At 39.6% G+C, this 19,249-nt stretch overlaps 1 protein-coding gene across 1 annotated transcript; it reads right to left on the bottom strand.

Moving 5' to 3' along the window:
* Window positions 1-3,057: 3,057 nt before the first annotated feature.
* Window positions 3,058-13,790, bottom strand: LOC140242960 (immunoglobulin superfamily DCC subclass member 4-like). The gene is made up of 4 exons (XM_072322704.1): window positions 13,665-13,790; window positions 5,172-5,290; window positions 3,783-4,511; window positions 3,058-3,746 (listed from the first exon to the last, which is right to left on the bottom strand). The coding sequence occupies exons 1-4, from the start codon at window positions 13,788-13,790 to the stop codon at window positions 3,074-3,076; spliced, it is 1,647 nt and encodes a 548-aa protein (XP_072178805.1). The 3' UTR covers window positions 3,058-3,073.
* Window positions 13,791-19,249: the final 5,459 nt, after the last annotated feature.

Below are 19,249 nucleotides of genomic sequence, written 5' to 3'. Positions count from 1 at the left end.
AAAAAGTATCGCTGTGTGCGGCACTTATACAGAGCCCGGGTGACCCATGCGTGCGTTTGGGAACTATTGCTGCACACCATGTTCTATCCCAGAAGATTTTCGTAACAAATTAACGATTTTGACAGGAAAACACCTTTCAAGGGAACATAAAGCAGGTTCTTGATTGTTAATATATGTATTTTTCATTTAATGCGATATCATCCGGTGTCAGTGACGAGGTGTAAAGGTGCAGTTGGCACACACTTGAAACCGTTAGCTGGTTGTGGGACTTCTCGTGTGTATCGTTGGTTGACCACCGACCAACGGTCAAGTCCGACCGTCATAATGGATGGCTCACGGGGTATACTGTTTATTGTTATTGTGTGTACCACTCCACGCGAGCCCGTGATTATGACCGCTGGTCAGCTAACAATGCCAAGTGGACGCTAACTGAACTTTCGCACCCGGCTGCTAGCATCGGATATCACCACATGAAATACATTACTGTCTGCCACGATAAAACTGTACGTGAACTTGTTGAATCCCTCTTCGGGCCCTAATAAAGCACCAAAATTAGATTGCTAGGTAAGAATTCGCGATCATACTATTTTAGCATGTACTTACCAAATTGTATTTGCTGTATGACTACCTCAGTTGATGACAACAGTGGAAATGTACAGATAAAACGTTTTCTCCAACGGCGGAACGCGGTAGTGCATAATACTCCTGTTCCGGTTTTTTTTTTTTTTTTTTCAATTTGGAATTTTTTCTCCTTGCTCTTATCGATTTACCCAGTTGCAACGGTACGACTTGTGTCAACCCTTTCACTCTGGTGTACTTCAGAGCGTGTTAGAGTGTGTGGGTGTGGCTTTGGTGTGGGATGATGTGCTCGCGACCGGTCGAAACCGGTCAAAATGTGTGTGACTATTATGGTTAACCCGTCACGTCAGGGAAGAATATCAGCGCACTCGCACAGATACTAAATTAATACATGTACCCTCTCTCTCTCTCTCTCTCTCTCTCTCGCCCTCTCTCTCTCTCAAACACAAACAATACTCACTCAGGCAACACTGACCTCTAAGCTGATTAGTGCTCAGGTTGAAAACTGCAGTCCAATTCAATTTGTCCGAAAACAATCACACTGTAAATATGATCAAACTCGGATGGAAAGCACTGAAATTAAAAAATTGTGAATTTTTTCTTATTTTCATGAAAAAAGTTTCTTCTACAGTTAGTATGAATAATTATGAAAATGAGTGAATTGATGGTGACATTGCCATAAAATTTGCTTTATTATAGTTTATACCTATACACATTTTTTTTAATTTAAGTTTTCTTTTTGTTCAAATGCAGTGTGCCCCTGCCTGAAATCTTGGTATATTCAGCTGATCATAATACTTTGATTTATTGGTCGATAGATTGATTGATTTCATGTCTACGTTTCTTTACCATAGACACCGAGTTTCAGATGTAAGAATTTTACTGGCCCGAACTGGCCTCTGTTATGCCGAGCCCTGATAATCCCTGTACAAGTATGTGATAAAAAAATAGTGGTATAGTGCTGATAAATATACACAGTACATTTTCTTCACCTATTGGGAGCGTAATACAATTGTGATAAACGATGAATGACAAGGGTTGTCGCATGATGACAGCTGGATTGTTGAAGCCACAACACAACCCAAACAACAGACAGGTTTATAAAGCTTAGAAGCTTCGAAAGCTTACAACTAATCCAGCTGGCATCCTGCGACATCCCTTGTCATAACTTGTCACGATTATACATACATACATATACACGCATACATACAAACACACACATAAACATATGTGTATATTTACATATATATATATAAAACATATATATATTTGCATATATATATATATATATATATATATATATGCACACACACACACACATATATATATATATATATATATATACATATATATATATACACACATATATGGGTATACTCGGTATGGAGGTCATTACTAATAGCTGAATAGTGATGTTATGCATCAAAATCTCCAATCTCTTATAAATAACTCCATTTTGAAATAACCCGCCAGATTCATGTATAATGTATGTTAAGCAAACAATTATTTTAATCTCTCTCAACCATTAAAAGCAAATATAAAAAAAAGTGTGTCCGTTTTTTATTTATTTATTTATTTTTTTGTAGGTCGCAAATATAGACTGGTTGTAGGAAGAAAACGAACGAACGAACGTGATAATAAAAAAGATAAGAGAATTGCAGAGCAATACTGTAGCAGTTATTTACAATCACACACCATAACAGGAAGTTCAGCCAGCTTTTAATCGGCTCGGTTGCTAAGCGACAGCTTTCCATATTTCAGTCAATGACATCACAGCATATGTTTTGGAATGCTCCAAATGTGATTTTCCGTTTCCTTACCATGCATGATCTAATTCAAGAGAGAAGGTATCCTGACTTCTTCTTTCGTCAATTTTCTTATCACCCCATCATCACTCGGGAGTTAAACGGGGCATTAAAGTCATGTGTCTTCTTTGTTATAAATGAAATGAGGACATATAGATCTTATTTTATTGATTTCCTAATTGATGTTATACTTACAGATCTGCTCTCTTTAACTCTTAAAATGTGTTGTCGGTCAAAGTTTTCTGTGGGGAAAGTCTACTTTTTCCATTACACAGTGGGCATGCATGTTTGTAGATTGACATAAATAATGTTATACAGTCTACCTTCATACCCTTATTTTACTTGGTACTGCGAGAATACTTCAGGTATTAATTGTATTTAAAAAAAAAAACTACTATCATACTATTTAAAAAAAGATGGGTAGAATATACGTAGGGACGATTACACACGCTAGCGAGCGCCAATAACTTGGTAGCTAGGGGTAATCCCCTTTCACCTCTTTTGCATCATGACATAAAGACCATTATCGTCATGGCAACTGTAACCATTCATATTTATCACTGCTTCTAGAAAATGGTATCGTTTAATAAGGATAACGTAGTTTATCATGAGGTGAACAAGCACACGTTTACATACATTGTATATGATGTGAATCAACTACAACCTAGGCAGGATTTGGAGCAGAGATACTAACGCCTGCTGTTGATGGTATTGTACGGGGACTCGTCAGGGGACGGGTTCTCGAAAGAGGTTAGTGTCTTCTGCGTGTCGCGGTGAACCGGGAAAAGCCAGGAGCGCATGACGCTGACGTAACGACTTCGGAAGTAGACGTTACCGTCGCCTTCCGCTCCCTTCTTGCCTGCCTGGTCTTGTTGACGGGCTCTTCGTACGGTGACGACGCAGAACGCTCCGAGGGCGACGATGAAGATGATGCCGATCAGGGTGGCGATGGTGCTGACGGATGCCACGAAGATGGTGTTGAAGGAGGAGGCACCGCGGACCGGGGGTTCAGTGGCGTCCACCTCGGTAGCCGTCTCGGTTGACTCGCGTTCGGCGACTTCTGTTGCGACGCTCTCACTCGCAGGCATAGACGTGTCATGCTGCTGCTGAGTTGCAGTCGCTGTTGTTGAACCGGTTTGTCGAGTCGTTTCCCGTCGACTGTGGGTACTTGATCTCGGGGTAGTGGCCGTACTGGTCTCCCTCAATGGTGGCGATGGCGTAGTGGGGGTTCCGGTCTCCCTCTGTACTTGCGCTGGGGTGGTGGTGGACGGGGCATTTGTTTCTTCTGGTAACAGAGTCGGCGTAGTTACGACACCTTTGGTTGACGTCTTGGTAGTCGACACATCAGTGGGCTCCACTTCCCTCGAGGTGGTAGTTTCCACAGGGGGCCTTGCAGACGAAGTTGGGGCTCGACTTGACTCGTCGTGAACAATAACCACCAAGGTCGCCTCTGCTGTTGCCTCGCCATTAGCTGCCCGTACTGTGCATCGGACGATGCCAGCATTTTGTCTGGATCCTCGGATGCGGAGGATGTTTGCCGACGCCGTGGTATCAATGACGATGTCTTCGCCGCTGTGCTGTTCAACGCCATTGATGAACCAGTGGTAGCTGCCTCGTGGTGCCGAAGATGCACTACAGATAAATGACGTCACCGATCCTGCTTCAACCTCTTCGAATGAGGGCGCCAGGAGAACCTGCGGGGGGTCGACGACCAGGCGGAATGGCCCCACGAACGATGACCTCGTGTCCGTCCACAGCGGATGCCTGGCGCGGCACTCGACCACCGCCCCGTCGTCGTTTTCGTCTGTAACCCACGCATAGACGAGGCGTCCAGACGCAACTACCAGAACCTCATCGTCCTTGATCAACTCGATCTCCGGAATAGGATATCCGCCATCGAGCTCGCACACGATCTCGATCGTTTCGCCCACCGCTATCAAACCCGTGACCGTACTCGTGATAGTTGGGTATTCTTCGGATGGGGCGGCGTGAACTTCCAGTTCGGCGGAGCGAGACAAGATTCCCGTCCCGTCAGAGAAGGCGACGCACTTATAGTTACCAACATCGTCCGGTTCGACGCCAGATATGATGAGATTGTACGAGGTTCCGTCGTAAAAAATGGAGTATCTGATCCATTAAAAACAAAAACAAACGACAAAAGTAACTTTTAGATTATACATCAGGGAATTGTAAATTGTGTCGTCAGATATGAAAATGCTGTTTAATGACTCTCATTCTCTCTCTCTCTCTCTCTCTCTCTCTAAATGTATGATTATATTCAAAATGTACTTCCAGACACTGCAAAGTCCCCCTCCCATATTCCTTTCTTATTCTTTTGTCTTAAACGGTTAAAGATGATTCATTCCTGTGATGCTCTTTGTTTGTATTATATACTGTATATGTACCTACGCATTTGTTTTGTTTATGAATATGTTAAAAAGAAATCATTTGAAGTGTGTCATGTTGCAGTCCGATTAATTCACCAACGTCTTTGATTCTAGCTGGTGTATAAGTATCCTAACACAGTGCAACATCCGGTCTATCTATACTTTTTCATATTTTATTGTGTGGGGCGTTAGTGCCTGTGAGTGCACTATACCTATTCGACTACATTATCATCTGTTGGGACACTGTATAGGAACAGTGAAAAATGCCTCACTGAAGTCAGTCATGAGTATAGCATATAACAAGCCAGATTTTGGGGGCAAATAATGCACCCCTGATATAACCCGATATTTTCTTTTCTTTTTCATTAAGTAACGACAATAATTACAGCATTAATCATACCGTGAGCCGGGATTGTTCGCGACGATCTGCAGAGATTGGCTGATGACCACCGTGTCCCGAACCCACATAAACGTATCCGCCAGGCGGTTTAGCGAGCAGTAGAGGGTTACCGTTTCGCCCTGCAAGAGAGGAATATAATGTAGATGGACAAATCTATAGACATTATATTCATATATCTACATATTCATACATTTATATATTCATATGTTTATATATTCATATATCTATATCTATCTATACATATATATGTATATATATATATATATATATATATATATGAAACACGTAGTGACGTCGGTGCTGAGTGTGCAGTGGTTTTGGTATTTGTGGAATAAATCTCACTTTTTTGTATTTTTATGGAGTATATTGAGGGATATAATCCTCATACCTTGTTGGATAGCTTTTGAAGAAACACAAGGATGGTATTTTATGGATCATTTCAGTAGGATCTTGTAGATTTTCAAGGATTGTATTTTTCACCTGGGCATGGATTTTAGCAAGCAGAGCTTCAACACTGGTCCCATACATACACCCTCGCGTCAGTTTGAATCAAGAGGCCAGCTACCACACATTTGGATACTGCCCTTTTGAGCCTGTGATTTTGGCGGGAAGTCAGCTAATCCTGCCTTTGTGTTTTATTTGTGCGGGTGCATGGATACATACTGCAGCTCCTTGTTGGACAAGAGATTCAGGTTTTGTATCATTTGATTAGCTCATTTGAAGTGATTTGAAGTGATTTTATTTCGATGTTGTTGGTATTTACCATCTCATTTGACTTTGCCATGGTGTGACATGAGACTGAGAGTTGGATGAGACCTTACACCAGAGCTACATAGTCCCACTGGTATACAGCTTCAAACTACAGGACATCATCATGTCAGGCCTTGTAGTTTATCTCTTTTGGCTCTATTTGGCATCTACAATTGTCAACATCCATTACAACCATGTGATACTTAAAACTAGTGATAGTGTAGGAGAGAAGCAGGACTCCATCACTGCAAGACTGGTACAGCTACACCATACTTCTCATCCTTCATCTGCCACCAACAGTTGGCTCCAGGAAAGTCTCCACTTGTCAGCTTGTGCTCCAGGCTGTAAAGTAAGAGGATGCATTATTTCTGCTTCTGAACATGGTAAGAAACACAGCCTCCTGTATCTTACTTTCCTTATCCTTTCCATTGCCTCGGATGTCGAACTAAATCCTGGCCCAAGGATGCCCAAATATCCTTGCCAGATCTGTTCTCGAGCAGTTACATGGAAGCAACGCGGGGTAGCCTGTGATGACTGTGATGGATGGTATCATGCAGAATGCATGGGCATGTCAACACAGGTGTATGATGCCCTCCATGGGTCACAAGTGTCTTGGCATTGTGTCAAATGCGGCCTGCCACAGTTTTCCAGTAGCCTTTTTGAGCACACACATATCGATACATGTAACAGTTTTGAAGGACTGGATCTGCTGAATGATAAGACAGACATGAGTGACACACGCAACAGCACTTCCTCTTCCTCTTCAGCTACTACTAGTCTTGGTTCTCCGCAGCATTCATCTTCCCCTATGCACTGCAGGAAGCAGGCACCCAAGCAAGGTCAACAGCTGTGCAACATGAAAATACTCAATGTGAACTTCCAGAGTTTACGGAACAAGAAGGAGGAATTAGCAGTACTGATTGAATCAACTGAACCCAGTATCATCATTGGGACCGAAACTTGGCTGAACAGCTCGGTTTACACATCTGAGATCTTCCCTCCAAATTACAATGTTGTTCGAAAAGATCGGCAGGATGGGTATGGTGGCGTCCTGATTGCTCTACGACGTGACCTTGTGTATAACATCATCAAAGTATGTGATGAAGGTGAACAGGTCTACATCAAACTGTCATTTGGTAAAGGCATGAGTCTAATAGTGGGTGCAGTGTATCGCCCACCAGGCAGTGATGTACAGTATCTAGATAACATATGCTCTACGATCGAGGAACTATCTCTCCAGAATAAGAAGGCTGTCTTGTGGATAGGGGGCGACTTTAATCTGCCCGACATCAATTGGGAAGACCTGAGTGTCAGTGGCCACAGCAATCCAGTTCCTCTCAACAACAGGTTTCTGGACATGATCGAGAACTGCAACATGCAGCAGATGGTTTCCTCGCCAACACGTGGGGACAGCATACTTGATCTCTTCCTAACCAACAGGCCGTCGCTTATCAACAAATGCACTCTGCTACCAGGACTTGGAGATCATGACATTGTCAGCATTGATTCTGATGTATCTGCAAAACGATGCAAGCCACTGAAGAGGAAGATATACCTGTGGAAAAAGGCCCATCTTTCTGACATGAAAAGGGACTGCCAACAGTTTCAGCAAGATTTCCTGAGCAAATATTGTGAACAGAGCTCGGTACATGAGATGTGGATTTCTTTCAAGACCAGCCTGCTGAACATGTTGGATACCCATGTACCTGCAAAAACAACATCTGGTCGATTTGGGCAGCCCTGGGTTACAAGAGCAGTTAAACGTTTGTCTAGAAGAAAACAGAAGGCTTTCAATCGTGCTAAAGCAACTGGCAGACAGCAGGACTTCTGTAAATACCGGGAAATCAAGAAATCGTCCCGTGCTGTTTGCAGACAGGCTTACAATGAGTACATCAGTAACATTATAAGTCCTGACTCCTCTGCAAACCCCAAAAGATTTTGGAGTTTTGTCAATAGTAAAAGGAATGACAGCGCTGGAGTAGCTTCTCTGAAAGACATCCAAGGGAAGATACACTCAGATAGCACCAAGAAGGCCAACATTCTCAATCAACAATTCACATCTGTGTTCAACAATGATGAGGATTTGTCAACCATGAAAGACAAGGGACCAAGTCCATTTCCAGACATGAACAACATTCAGATATCTCAAGCTGGTGTCTTCAAGCTACTTTCTACCCTCCAGATACATGAGGCTACTGGACCAGACAGACTCCCTGCTCAACTGCTGAAGGAGCTATCTTCGGAAATAACACCGGTTTTGAGTTTGTTATTCCAGGCATCTCTAACTCAGGGAGACGTTCCTGAGGACTGGATGAAAGCTGATGTCGTTCCAATATTCAAAAAGGGTGAGAGGTGCAAAGCAGTCAATTGCCGTCCAGTGTCACTTACCTCTATTGTCTGCAAAACTTTGGAACACATTGTCTGCAGCAGTATTTTAGATCACCTTGACAGCCACCAGATTCTTTCTGAAACTCAACATGGTTTCCGGAAGAGGCGATCTTGCACATCTCAGCTGCTTCTCACCATTCATGACCTCTCCAGTGGCATTGATTCAAGGAACCAGATAGACGTGATCCTGTTAGATCTCTCGAAGGCTTTTGACATGGTCCCGCATGGAAGACTCCTACACAAGATCCAGTTCTATGGAATCCGAGGTAACATCCACAACTGGATTAAGGAATTCCTTACTGGCCGATCACAAAGGGTAGTGCTAGATGGATGCACATCTCATACCTCTTCTGTGCCATCAGGCGTCCCGCAAGGGAGTGTCATTGGACCCCTCCTCTTCCTACTGTACATCAATGATCTTCCCGATTGCATATCATCTGGGTCAACGGTAAGATTATTTGCTGACGACTGCATCTTGTACAGGAAGGTGGCAAGTAAGGAGGAAGCGGATTGCTTGCAAAAGGATTTAGAGGCAATTCAAGAATGGGAGGCAGACTGGCTAATGCAACTTCACCCGCAAAAGTGTCAGGTCATGCATGTCTCCAATAAAAGAGCATCATCCAGAACCTCCTTTCCATACTTCATTCATGGAGAGCGTCTACAAGTCTCAGAAACTGCAAAGTACTTGGGGGTTAACATCCAAAACAACATGAAATGGAATCACCATGTAAATGCCACCACCAAGAAAGCCAACTCAGTACGGGGCTTCTTGCAGAGAAATGTGAGAGCCTGCCCACCAAAGACAAAGGCATTACTATACAAGACCCTAGTTCGCCCTGTGTTGGAATATGCCTCGGCAGTCTGGGACCCATCCTCACAAGAGAACATCAGGAAACTGGAGATGGTGCAACGCCGATGTGCACGTTTCGTCCTAGGTGACTACCACAGAGAAAGTAGTGTTACTGCCATGCTCAATAAACTACAGTGGGGCACTCTTCAAGAAAGGAGAGCACAGCAAAGAGTGCACATGATGTATAGTATTCTTAATGGTCTGGTAGATCTTCCAGTCACCTACTTCATACCAGTTGCAGGACCGTCAACACGCGGAAACCCACATAAGCTTCAAGTTCCATTTGCCAGAACTCACTTGTTTCAGTCCACGTTCTATCCAGATGCTATTCGTCTGTGGAATTCCCTACCACCTTCCACCATTAGCTGCACCTCCTTGGAGAGCTTCAAGAAGGAGGTGCAACTTGTAAAGCTCCGATGAGCTCTCATCTTGTTTTTTAGCTGCACATAGAAATTTTTGTAGAGGTTTTTTACCTGCACACTGTACACCCAGCACTTGACAAGCACAAGGTACGATAATACGCCAGAGGCGGACTGTACCAGACTGGAAGAAGAAGAAGAAGATATATATGTATATATGTATATATGTATATATATATATATATATATATATATATATATATATCAAATATATATATTTACATGTATCTATATACCTACATGTTTATATATTCACATATTCACATACCATGGGAAATGGTTGTATCAATTGTGATAAGTGCAATTGCGGCAATGCGCAATTTCCTACCGTTATGAATTTAAATATTAAGTGTGATGTAATTGCACTGTAACGATGAATTGTACTTGCATGGAATAAATGTTCGGGTGTTTATGAAGATTTGTCTTACTTGATCACGTCCATGCCGTACATGCTCCTGCGTGCAATATTGCGACTTATATTTCTTGGTCGAAAAATGATGATATTGATAATAATGATAATACAGAGAAAACAGTAGCTTACAAGAGTGATTCTAATTGTGCCATTGATACCGAAATGCATCAGTTTTGTATTAAGCTTCGACTTGAAGTGGATGGCCAAGCGAAACAATAGGCCTATCTTTATCACGTCTGTACGATAAGGAAACTCTGAAAGAGGTTTTATCCGTACACTGTGGGCTGTGCCAAGAAATTGGAGGACATCATTTTATCAGCCGCGTAAACGTACGTGTATCGTTAACATTTACTAAAGTTGCTGATAAAGTGAATAGGTACAAAATAAACGAGCAACGCACAATAGCCGCAGTGTAGTTGAAAGGTTTAACAATAGAAACTGGACGTTGTTGCGAGCACCAAGTTTCCCATTCTGTGGAAAACACCTATTGATCACGGGTACTCGTGCAGTAATCTGTTTACCCCTGACTTTTATACATGTAGCTTTAAAGGGATGGTACAGTATTGGTGGAGATGAGAATTTGGCTTTTAATTTTTTGCGAGATACCAAGAAAACACTTATGATATAGCACAGAGCATACCATTTTAAGAGGAATTCAAAGTTTATTTGATGAATATCGAGTTTGGAATAACTGAAACATCCAAAAACAAAGTGAAATAAAGCAATCGTAATAAAGGGTGGCTCCCACACTTTATTAGAGTCGCTCTTTTTTGGATATCTCAGCCATTTCAAAACCAGTTTTCATCAAATAAACGTTGAATTCCTCATAGAATTACATGTTCTTTCATATTTCATAAGAGGTTTCTCATTATCTCACCTAAAAATGTTAGAAACCTGAAATTAGGTCTCAACCAAAAGTGTAGGTTCCCTTTAAGTGTGCTGGCGCTTCGTCTTTTATGAAAAAAAAACCAACAAAATATCCGAAGGTGACAAGAAAAAAAAAAATCCTCCTCAAAATACAACAACAAACCACAAGTATCCAAGTAAATCCTCTATTATGCGGGCTATTTCCGAACGTGCGAAGATAAACCGACTGTAACCGGCCAGCAAACACAAGAGCTATACATTGTAGTATCCACAAAACAGAGTACTGCATTTATGAATGAAAATACATATGATATCAATGACAAATTAGCACAGAAAGTAGGGTTCTCGTAGTCTAGCAGTCCGGAGGTCTTGCGTTCGAAACCCGATGGAATCCTATTTTCATTGCTCATTTTTCATTTATATCAATCTGTCTGGATGTTTCCCTTTGTTTGCATTTAAAGAGTGAAAGAAATAAAGATAAGAATAGTGTGTAGGACCACGATAACTGAGCTCATATCTGTAAGATTTAATTCACTTAGAATTTGGAATTTCACTTTTTTTTTTCAATTTCAATTGGAATTTCATTTGGCCTAAAATGATTGCTCACAATGACAATTGCAACTCCATTCACCTACCTGTTTGAAAGGATGGTACATTTTCTGTTGGGATCGGGGGTTCAGTTTTTAACCTTTAGTGAGATAATTAGAAATCATTTACGAAATATGAAAGAGCATACATTACGATTTCTACGAGGTATTCAAAGGTTATTGTTGAGAGTTGGTTTTGAAATAACTGAGATATTCGAAAACAAAGTAAAGTGACGTGGTTCCTGATAAAACATGAATCCCACCTTTTTATCAAGACCGCTTTGTTTCTAGATATCTCAGCCTTTTCAAAACCAATTTGCATAAAATGAACCTTGAATTCTTCTTAAACTTGCACGCTCTTTCATATTTCATGACATGTTACTTAGTATCTCACAAAGCAAGCTGGAAATCTGAAGCCCAATCACAACCAAAACTGTGCCATTCTTGGTCTCAAAATAATTGCGCGAATAGGACGAGGTTTTGTGAACAGAAATCTACGCTACGCACAAATGCCATTCAGCCTGTCAAAAATGAACAGTATACAGGTACACAATCCCATGTACAATATGGAAGTTGCAAATTTGTGTGCGCATGAAATATGATAAAATATACAGAAAGGAACCTGGCTCTTTATCTTATTTATTTCATTTATTTATTAAAGTGTATATATTATTTTTTGGCTTTACATTATCTTGCGGCATTCAGTTGTACAAAACCGTTTTCCATGTTAAACTGCAGTTTTGCGTGGATTTGTACATAGTACAAGGATGCGTCCATAGATTTCAAGTTATAATCAAGTTATACGTTATATGAGTACAATGAAAGAGTGAATCAAACAATAATACATATCATGAGAATACAAAGTCAAAAAAATGATTATCATAATATAGCTGAAGAGGGAAGAAACTGTGATGGTATTGCACATTTTTCAAGTTAATCTCAAACAGTTAATGAACTCAACATTTACATGTGTAACTATGAACTTCCTCTACAAGGATTAGATCCAGCCGGTTTTAATGGATGGCAGGAGTTCCTTCTTGATGCTCCCCTTCCCTTTACTTTGTCATACCACTCTATACCCTATCCTATATATACCCTTGTTGGAAAATGCAATGATGCACACTGGGTTGATAAGATAGACTTGAGGGTGGCAACGTGGCCGTTTTGACTGAGTGAGGGCAACAATAAATTTGTGTAATTATAAAATTTATGTGGTTGGAAAAAAATATATATATACTATGATAAAATTTGAAATTGTAAATAGATACTTATTTAAATCATAGGAAAAAATAGAGATTATATAGTCTGGCAAAAATAGTCAAAATTATGACTGATTGCCATTAAACCCAAAACAACAACAGCAATGATGCACACTGTCCCCAGAGTTCTGTGGTCCCCACCACTTGCCCAATGTGGTATGTGCGTGCATCCGGTAGTAAGCTAACAAGGGTATAGAGGTATAGTAGAGTGGTAGTGTCTGTATAGTGTGTGTAGTAGTGTGTGTGTGTGCGGTGTGTGTGAGGGGGGGGGGGGGCTACATAAGGATCTCTTTTATGCTAAAGAACAATAGTTATATGGTACTGCATAGATGCATGGTAAGTCAGTAGCCGATATCTACTATCAGGTATACGTAGGTACAATATAGGTATAGAAAATACCCACTCCTGGGTTCTGAGACACTTCTTTATACTAAGTATAGTCGAATTTATGAAAAAACTTGCCACGTCATACATTTGATTGTACACCATGATATCAATCTCATTCGGTCCTCTTCTCTCTTGTTTCTCCAAACTTACTCTTCGACGAGAGAGCAGTGTAAGTATAAATTATGTTGATATTGTCGATTTGTTTTCAGGAAGGGCATTATAATAAAAACGATTAATTTCAACCCACTTTACTCATGAAGTATTCACAATTCTACATCATAACAACTACATGCAGTCACAAAATGTACATAAGTTAACACGGATCTGTATAACAAGTGTACAAAATGTAAGTAAGTAACAAGCGATATTATCATATCTTATACTTTATTGTTGTTGATGATAAAAAGGAAACTAGCTATATACATTGTAGGTATATGCGCACAGAAATGCATATGTGTCTTGTTATCATGAACATGGTTTGTCTGTCTGTTTGTTTGTTTGTTTTTTGTAAACCTTTTATATTTGTAGTAATCAACTTCATCAAGCTCCTTCTGTACTATCTCTACTATCTTACCTGCACAGCTGTGGTATCCCTTGGTTCGACAAGGAATCCAAAAGATGTGTCGGCCGACGTCATCGAAGCCATGAAAGTAGTCAGGAGGCATACGATCGCCACGGCCGCCTTCTTCGCAAACGTCATGATTGGTTTAAAATCCCTCAGACGCGCCCAGATATCAAACGGAATGACTCTCTTCAGATCAAGAAATGTGCTCCTTGCTGTGTATGTTTCTGTGGTAACATATAAGGGTATCCTAACTCAGCCAATGAGAGTATTATATCTCCCTGGTGGCATTATCATCGGGAGGATGATAATATGGAAGCTGAAGATTTGGGAGATCGTCGGAATGCGATCTGACCAAACCCTGTCCCAGATACACATGGGGCAAGAACTACTACACTGCACAGTGCGAGGCGCTGCTCAGTGAAACGTAGTACCTTTTTCAAACTTCTTCTTGCAACAAATGCATTCTTAGGGCGTGCCCAAGGGCTCCATTGAAGTGGGACCGCAATTTGGTTGCAGCTGACAAAAGGCAAAGTTACGTAATGGAACAAAAGGAGATTTTATAAAGACCACTGGTTACGTTTTACTCTGTTTTTGACGGAGAGCGTCGTCGTAAAATTCACCCTGTAACGCTAATCACGAGTTCGCTCTTTGTGTCCATCTAAGGTCCACTATACAGCCCTCTTGCCCTTTAGGATCATCCGTTCTTCAAACCAAGGAAGTACTAGGTCTAGTACATCCTAGATTGGAAGGTAACGCTAGAAATTATCATCACATAGGATGAAATGACACCCACAGGTCAGAATCTATGAAATTCCTGTTCATTGATACGTCTTCATTGTAACGTAACCAGGAAACGCTTGGGCGAGTTTGGAAGAGGAGCTACTCACACAGATAAAAGACGTCCTTCCAGTTATTTTAATCCTAATCTGCACAGATATGGTAAAGGAAAAGGACTGAGCTATCAATTTGGTGTATATCTTGATGCACACTGGAGCAGTTTGTTTGTTTTCATTTTTCATCTGACAAGTTGGCTAGATATCCCATATAATAGTCAGCTGCACTAGCTGGTCTTCCATGGGACAGTCACCTTCATTAACATAAGGATTGAGAGAATGTAGCAATATTTGTAGAACACATCATTGAAAGTTTGAGGAAAATTGGACAATCCGTTCAAAGTTATGAATTTTTGAAGTTTTTGTGCAGTCACCGCTGGATGAGAAGACTACTGCAGTGTATGATGTCACATGTGTACAACAATATAAGGAAAATGTAAAGAGAATTTCAGAAAATTTCATCTTTTGAAAAAAGTGCACATTCCCTTGACTCGTTACTGACATATGTTATGGATAATATTATTCCCATTGCCTTTAGAAAGAGGCAAGTCAAGTGCTCTTTTATGCGAAAAAAGTGAAAATATGTTGAATTTTCTTTATACTGTTGTACTCATGTGACATCACAAGCCTTAGTAGTCTCCTCATCCAGCGGTTCCAACACAAGAATTTTAAAAATTCATAACTTTTGCATCGATTGTCCAATTTTCTTCAAACTTTCACTAATGTGTTCTACTAATATGCTGCATTCTCTCAATCTTTATGTTTATGAAGGTGAACTTGTCCTTTAAGACGGACCACATCAGAACTTTAAAAGCAGTATGATACTCGCTTTCTATCAGAATGTATATATCAAGTATAGGCTTTCAACGTATTTCAGTTGTCCTTTGTAACATTACAGGTATTTATACATCCGTAATTCAAAGTCACTAAAAACATGCTGTTGTGACACAACAAAGCGTTGAGTTTTATTATTGCATAATATTATGACTGTATAAATTATAATTTGAAGTGGAAACATGTGATTCAAAGACTTTAGTTCCAGTAAGGCCAAGCACAAAGTCATGACAGACACAAACACTTTTTTTTTCAGTAATCATTATTTTGGTCTTGATTTATACAATTTTACATAAGAAAGCATTCATCTTTGATGTACGCAAAAATGATTAATCAAACTAAAAAATATTAGTCGGTACACAACTCGAGAGTCATAACATACATTTTAAATTTATAAACAAACTTACTTGTACGCACACACACACACACACACACACACAAAACAACAACCCTGACCTACCTACACGTAATCACCTACAAATATGCCGACAAAATGACATCACAGATTTCAAATCAGTTTTCTAATATACTATTATAATTATGTGAAGAATCATTATTACAACAACTGCATAACCGTCAGTTTTGCTACGTAGTTAAGTCTGCTCTATGTTGAATACGAGTAATCTGGATAATTGCTGCATTATAGACCCATAATGGACACCATATCAAGAGTCTGTCTTTACATTTGAAAAGAAGGATATCATCCGAGATATACCAATCATTGCTAAAATTGCTGAACATAAAAAGAAAATTGCCACATATAGGGAATTACATAATTCCTGTAGTTCTAACATCAGCAAAGGGGAAGAAAAAGAATCAAGACATTTTGTTTTGACTTGATAAAATTAGTATATTATGTATTCATAACGATTTCACAACATGCGACAATATTGTTGATTAATATCCTATTCAGAGGCTATATTGAAAGTATTGCTGTATACTGATCAATAACATAAAATAATCACTAAAATATCCTATAATGCATACTAAAAATGCAAAAAAAAAATAGAAAGGGAGCTAAGAGAAAATCACTAGTACATCTAGAAATATATAGCAATTCTGATTTCTGGGCACATCACGGTTATATACTATTAATGAATTAAAAATAATTCAACAATACTGATATAACTGGGTACGGAGTTCAAATAATACTTGTACCCAAAAAAAATCTGTTATACATTGATGTACATAAAATGGGGAAACAAAGGTATCGTATAGGACTTTCGTTCATATTCAATATCGTGATAAATACAATTTTGCATAATTAAGAAAGTTGTCAAAATGAGAGTAATGATGCTGGTACCTTCAAGGGAACAATAGTCCATTATCTTCAGTTGCTAAGGGGTTAAATTATCAAAGACAATAACTCTGCAGAAGAAGTTCACCAACGTGGTACTTCCAATATGATTGCTTGGACAAAATACTCAAGAGAATACATGTGCATTCAAAATTTTAAAGCTTACATTCGTAGTAGCACTGCTCATTCTCATATAACAAGCATGTCTATCTTAATCTTTATCCAACCCTATGCAGTCTTGAAGAATATTGAGGATGACTTGTAAATGCTGGTCCTATGTGCACAATATGTTTGCAGAGTACCTGGGAGTGTTTAGTGTCTGAAAGTGCGTAAATTGTGCTCTACTCAGCTCTTCCGTCCGATAACGATAGAGGGCGTTTGTTTGCTATTTTGTTTCTCGAGAGACATATACGAGGACAATATATTTTTCCCTTGGTTGTAATTCAGACGATTGAACGTCACAACAGGCATCATCACTCCCTAGCACGACGGGGAGTCTTAAAATCACTGCTGATGGTTCGGCACATGGCCATTATAACGTATTTCGCAAACTTTCAAAAAAAAAATAATTCTTTAATCGAATTTCGTTCAATTTCATATCACAGAAACAGAAACGTTCACAGAAACAAAAACAAAACATTATACAAAGACAAACTGCATTATACACAAACATTGTACAAAATAACGTCAATCTTACACAATAAGGACAAAATGCAGTAACACCAGCATTGTGCAAACTAATGTCAAACTTACATTATAACTCTTTTAACCAAGGAAACGAAATCCTCTTCTTTTTTTTAAACACATATTCTCGCAAAACGGGAACAGAATAGCTGATTTGTTAAAATACAAAAGGGGGCATATTTCATTGCTTCTCGAAAGAAAAAAAAGAGAGAAAAAACGAGGCCATTTGCGAGAAACATGCACACATGCACACACACACACACACGCACACACACACACACGCACACACACACACACACACACACACACACACACACGCACACACACACACACACACACACACACACACACACACACACAACGCCACACGCACTCCCCCCCCCCCCCACGCCGTGCCTTCAGCCCTCCGGTGTCAGGTTTTATTCACACTAGAATAACTCTGCCATGTAAATTGCCATTTTCTTTCTCATACAATAAGATAAATCCTAATCATAATGTGGAAATGATGTGGAATTGGTAGAAGCAATAGAGAAAAAAAAAACGACAACGATGTGACAATAACTTGCAGATACGGCAAAATCAAGACAGAAAAAGAAAATCACGTATCATCCTCGGTATACATCATTATATTCCCACTTTAACAAATGCATTCCAACTGTTCCTCTTTTACTCGCTATCTTATTTTCTTCTTCTTTACACATCTTATAATACTTCATAACATCATTAAAATTTGGTACCTCCCCTTCTGATCTCGCTAAATATAAAATATATTTAATCATCAATATAATTGTATTCCATCCTTTGACTTTTAGCGAGTTTCCGGATATACCTGTATAAACAACTTCCCAATTCATGTTTCCTGATTCTTCTAAATTCAATTTCTGGACAATATTTTGCCACAATTCCTGCGCTTTAATACACTCCCAAAATAAATGTGAATATGTCTCAGTGCTCTTTTTGCAGAAAGAGCAGAGATCATCCGAAACAAACCCAAATCTCAACAGATTAACTTTTGTATAAAGTGCACCATGAAGAAGTTTAAACTGAAATTCCCTAAGCTTTGGGATAAGAGTTGTGATTCTGGGTCGGAGAAAAATATCTTGGGTTACTTTTGGAGAGAAGGCGAAATTACTCTGTTGTTCTCGTACTTCCAATGTACAGTATATAACTGTTGTAGATCAGTTAAAAAATACGTGTTAATCTTTCTCGAAGGTATGTCACCAATCCTAATTTCTTTTCCATGTAATTTTAACCAAATATCATACACTTGAAAAGGTTTAGTACTGACCCATGACAAACTAAACTGTCCACTTTTCAAAATTACATCACAACTCCTACAAACATATTCAATTCACTGCATAACCCTGCTTTTTGAAAATAAATAATCGGCCGTATGCCTTTTCCATCAAACGAATGACATAATCTATAAATATTTTTCCTGATAAGAGTTTCATTATATATCATTTTACATTTAAATAAAAAAATATTATCAAATACTATTTGATTCATATGCCCCTCTTCTAAAACACACACACACACACACACACACAGACACACACACACACACACAAAATTACAACATCAGAAAAGCGGTGGAAAAAGAAGAATCCCACTTTGTATTTAACCACTTAATTGGTTATAATAACCTATTACATAAAATCACATTACTTTGAAATTCACAAATTGGACTCGACGTGAATGTGAGACGCAAAATCATTATATAGCGCCACCTAGAAGATACCAGTCACTTACAGAGATCCCCTCCAAAGCAAGTATATGGCGTTGTGTGTGTTCGTGAGCTGTTTACATCATACCTATCACTCTCTTTCATAAATTTAGAACACTTCTGCATTATTGATCATCATTATTGCATTTACTACTCGTTCTAATGACACTACTACCAGTGGCAGATCCAGAGGGGGCGTACCGGGCGCGCACCCCCTCTT

The sequence above is a fragment of the Diadema setosum genome, chromosome 19 (genome assembly GCF_964275005.1).
Source record: "Diadema setosum chromosome 19, eeDiaSeto1, whole genome shotgun sequence".
Classification (NCBI taxonomy): domain Eukaryota; kingdom Metazoa; phylum Echinodermata; class Echinoidea; order Diadematoida; family Diadematidae; genus Diadema; species Diadema setosum.
The sequence above is the reverse complement of the archived record's forward strand: the minus strand, read 5'-3'. Positions and strand labels throughout refer to the sequence as shown.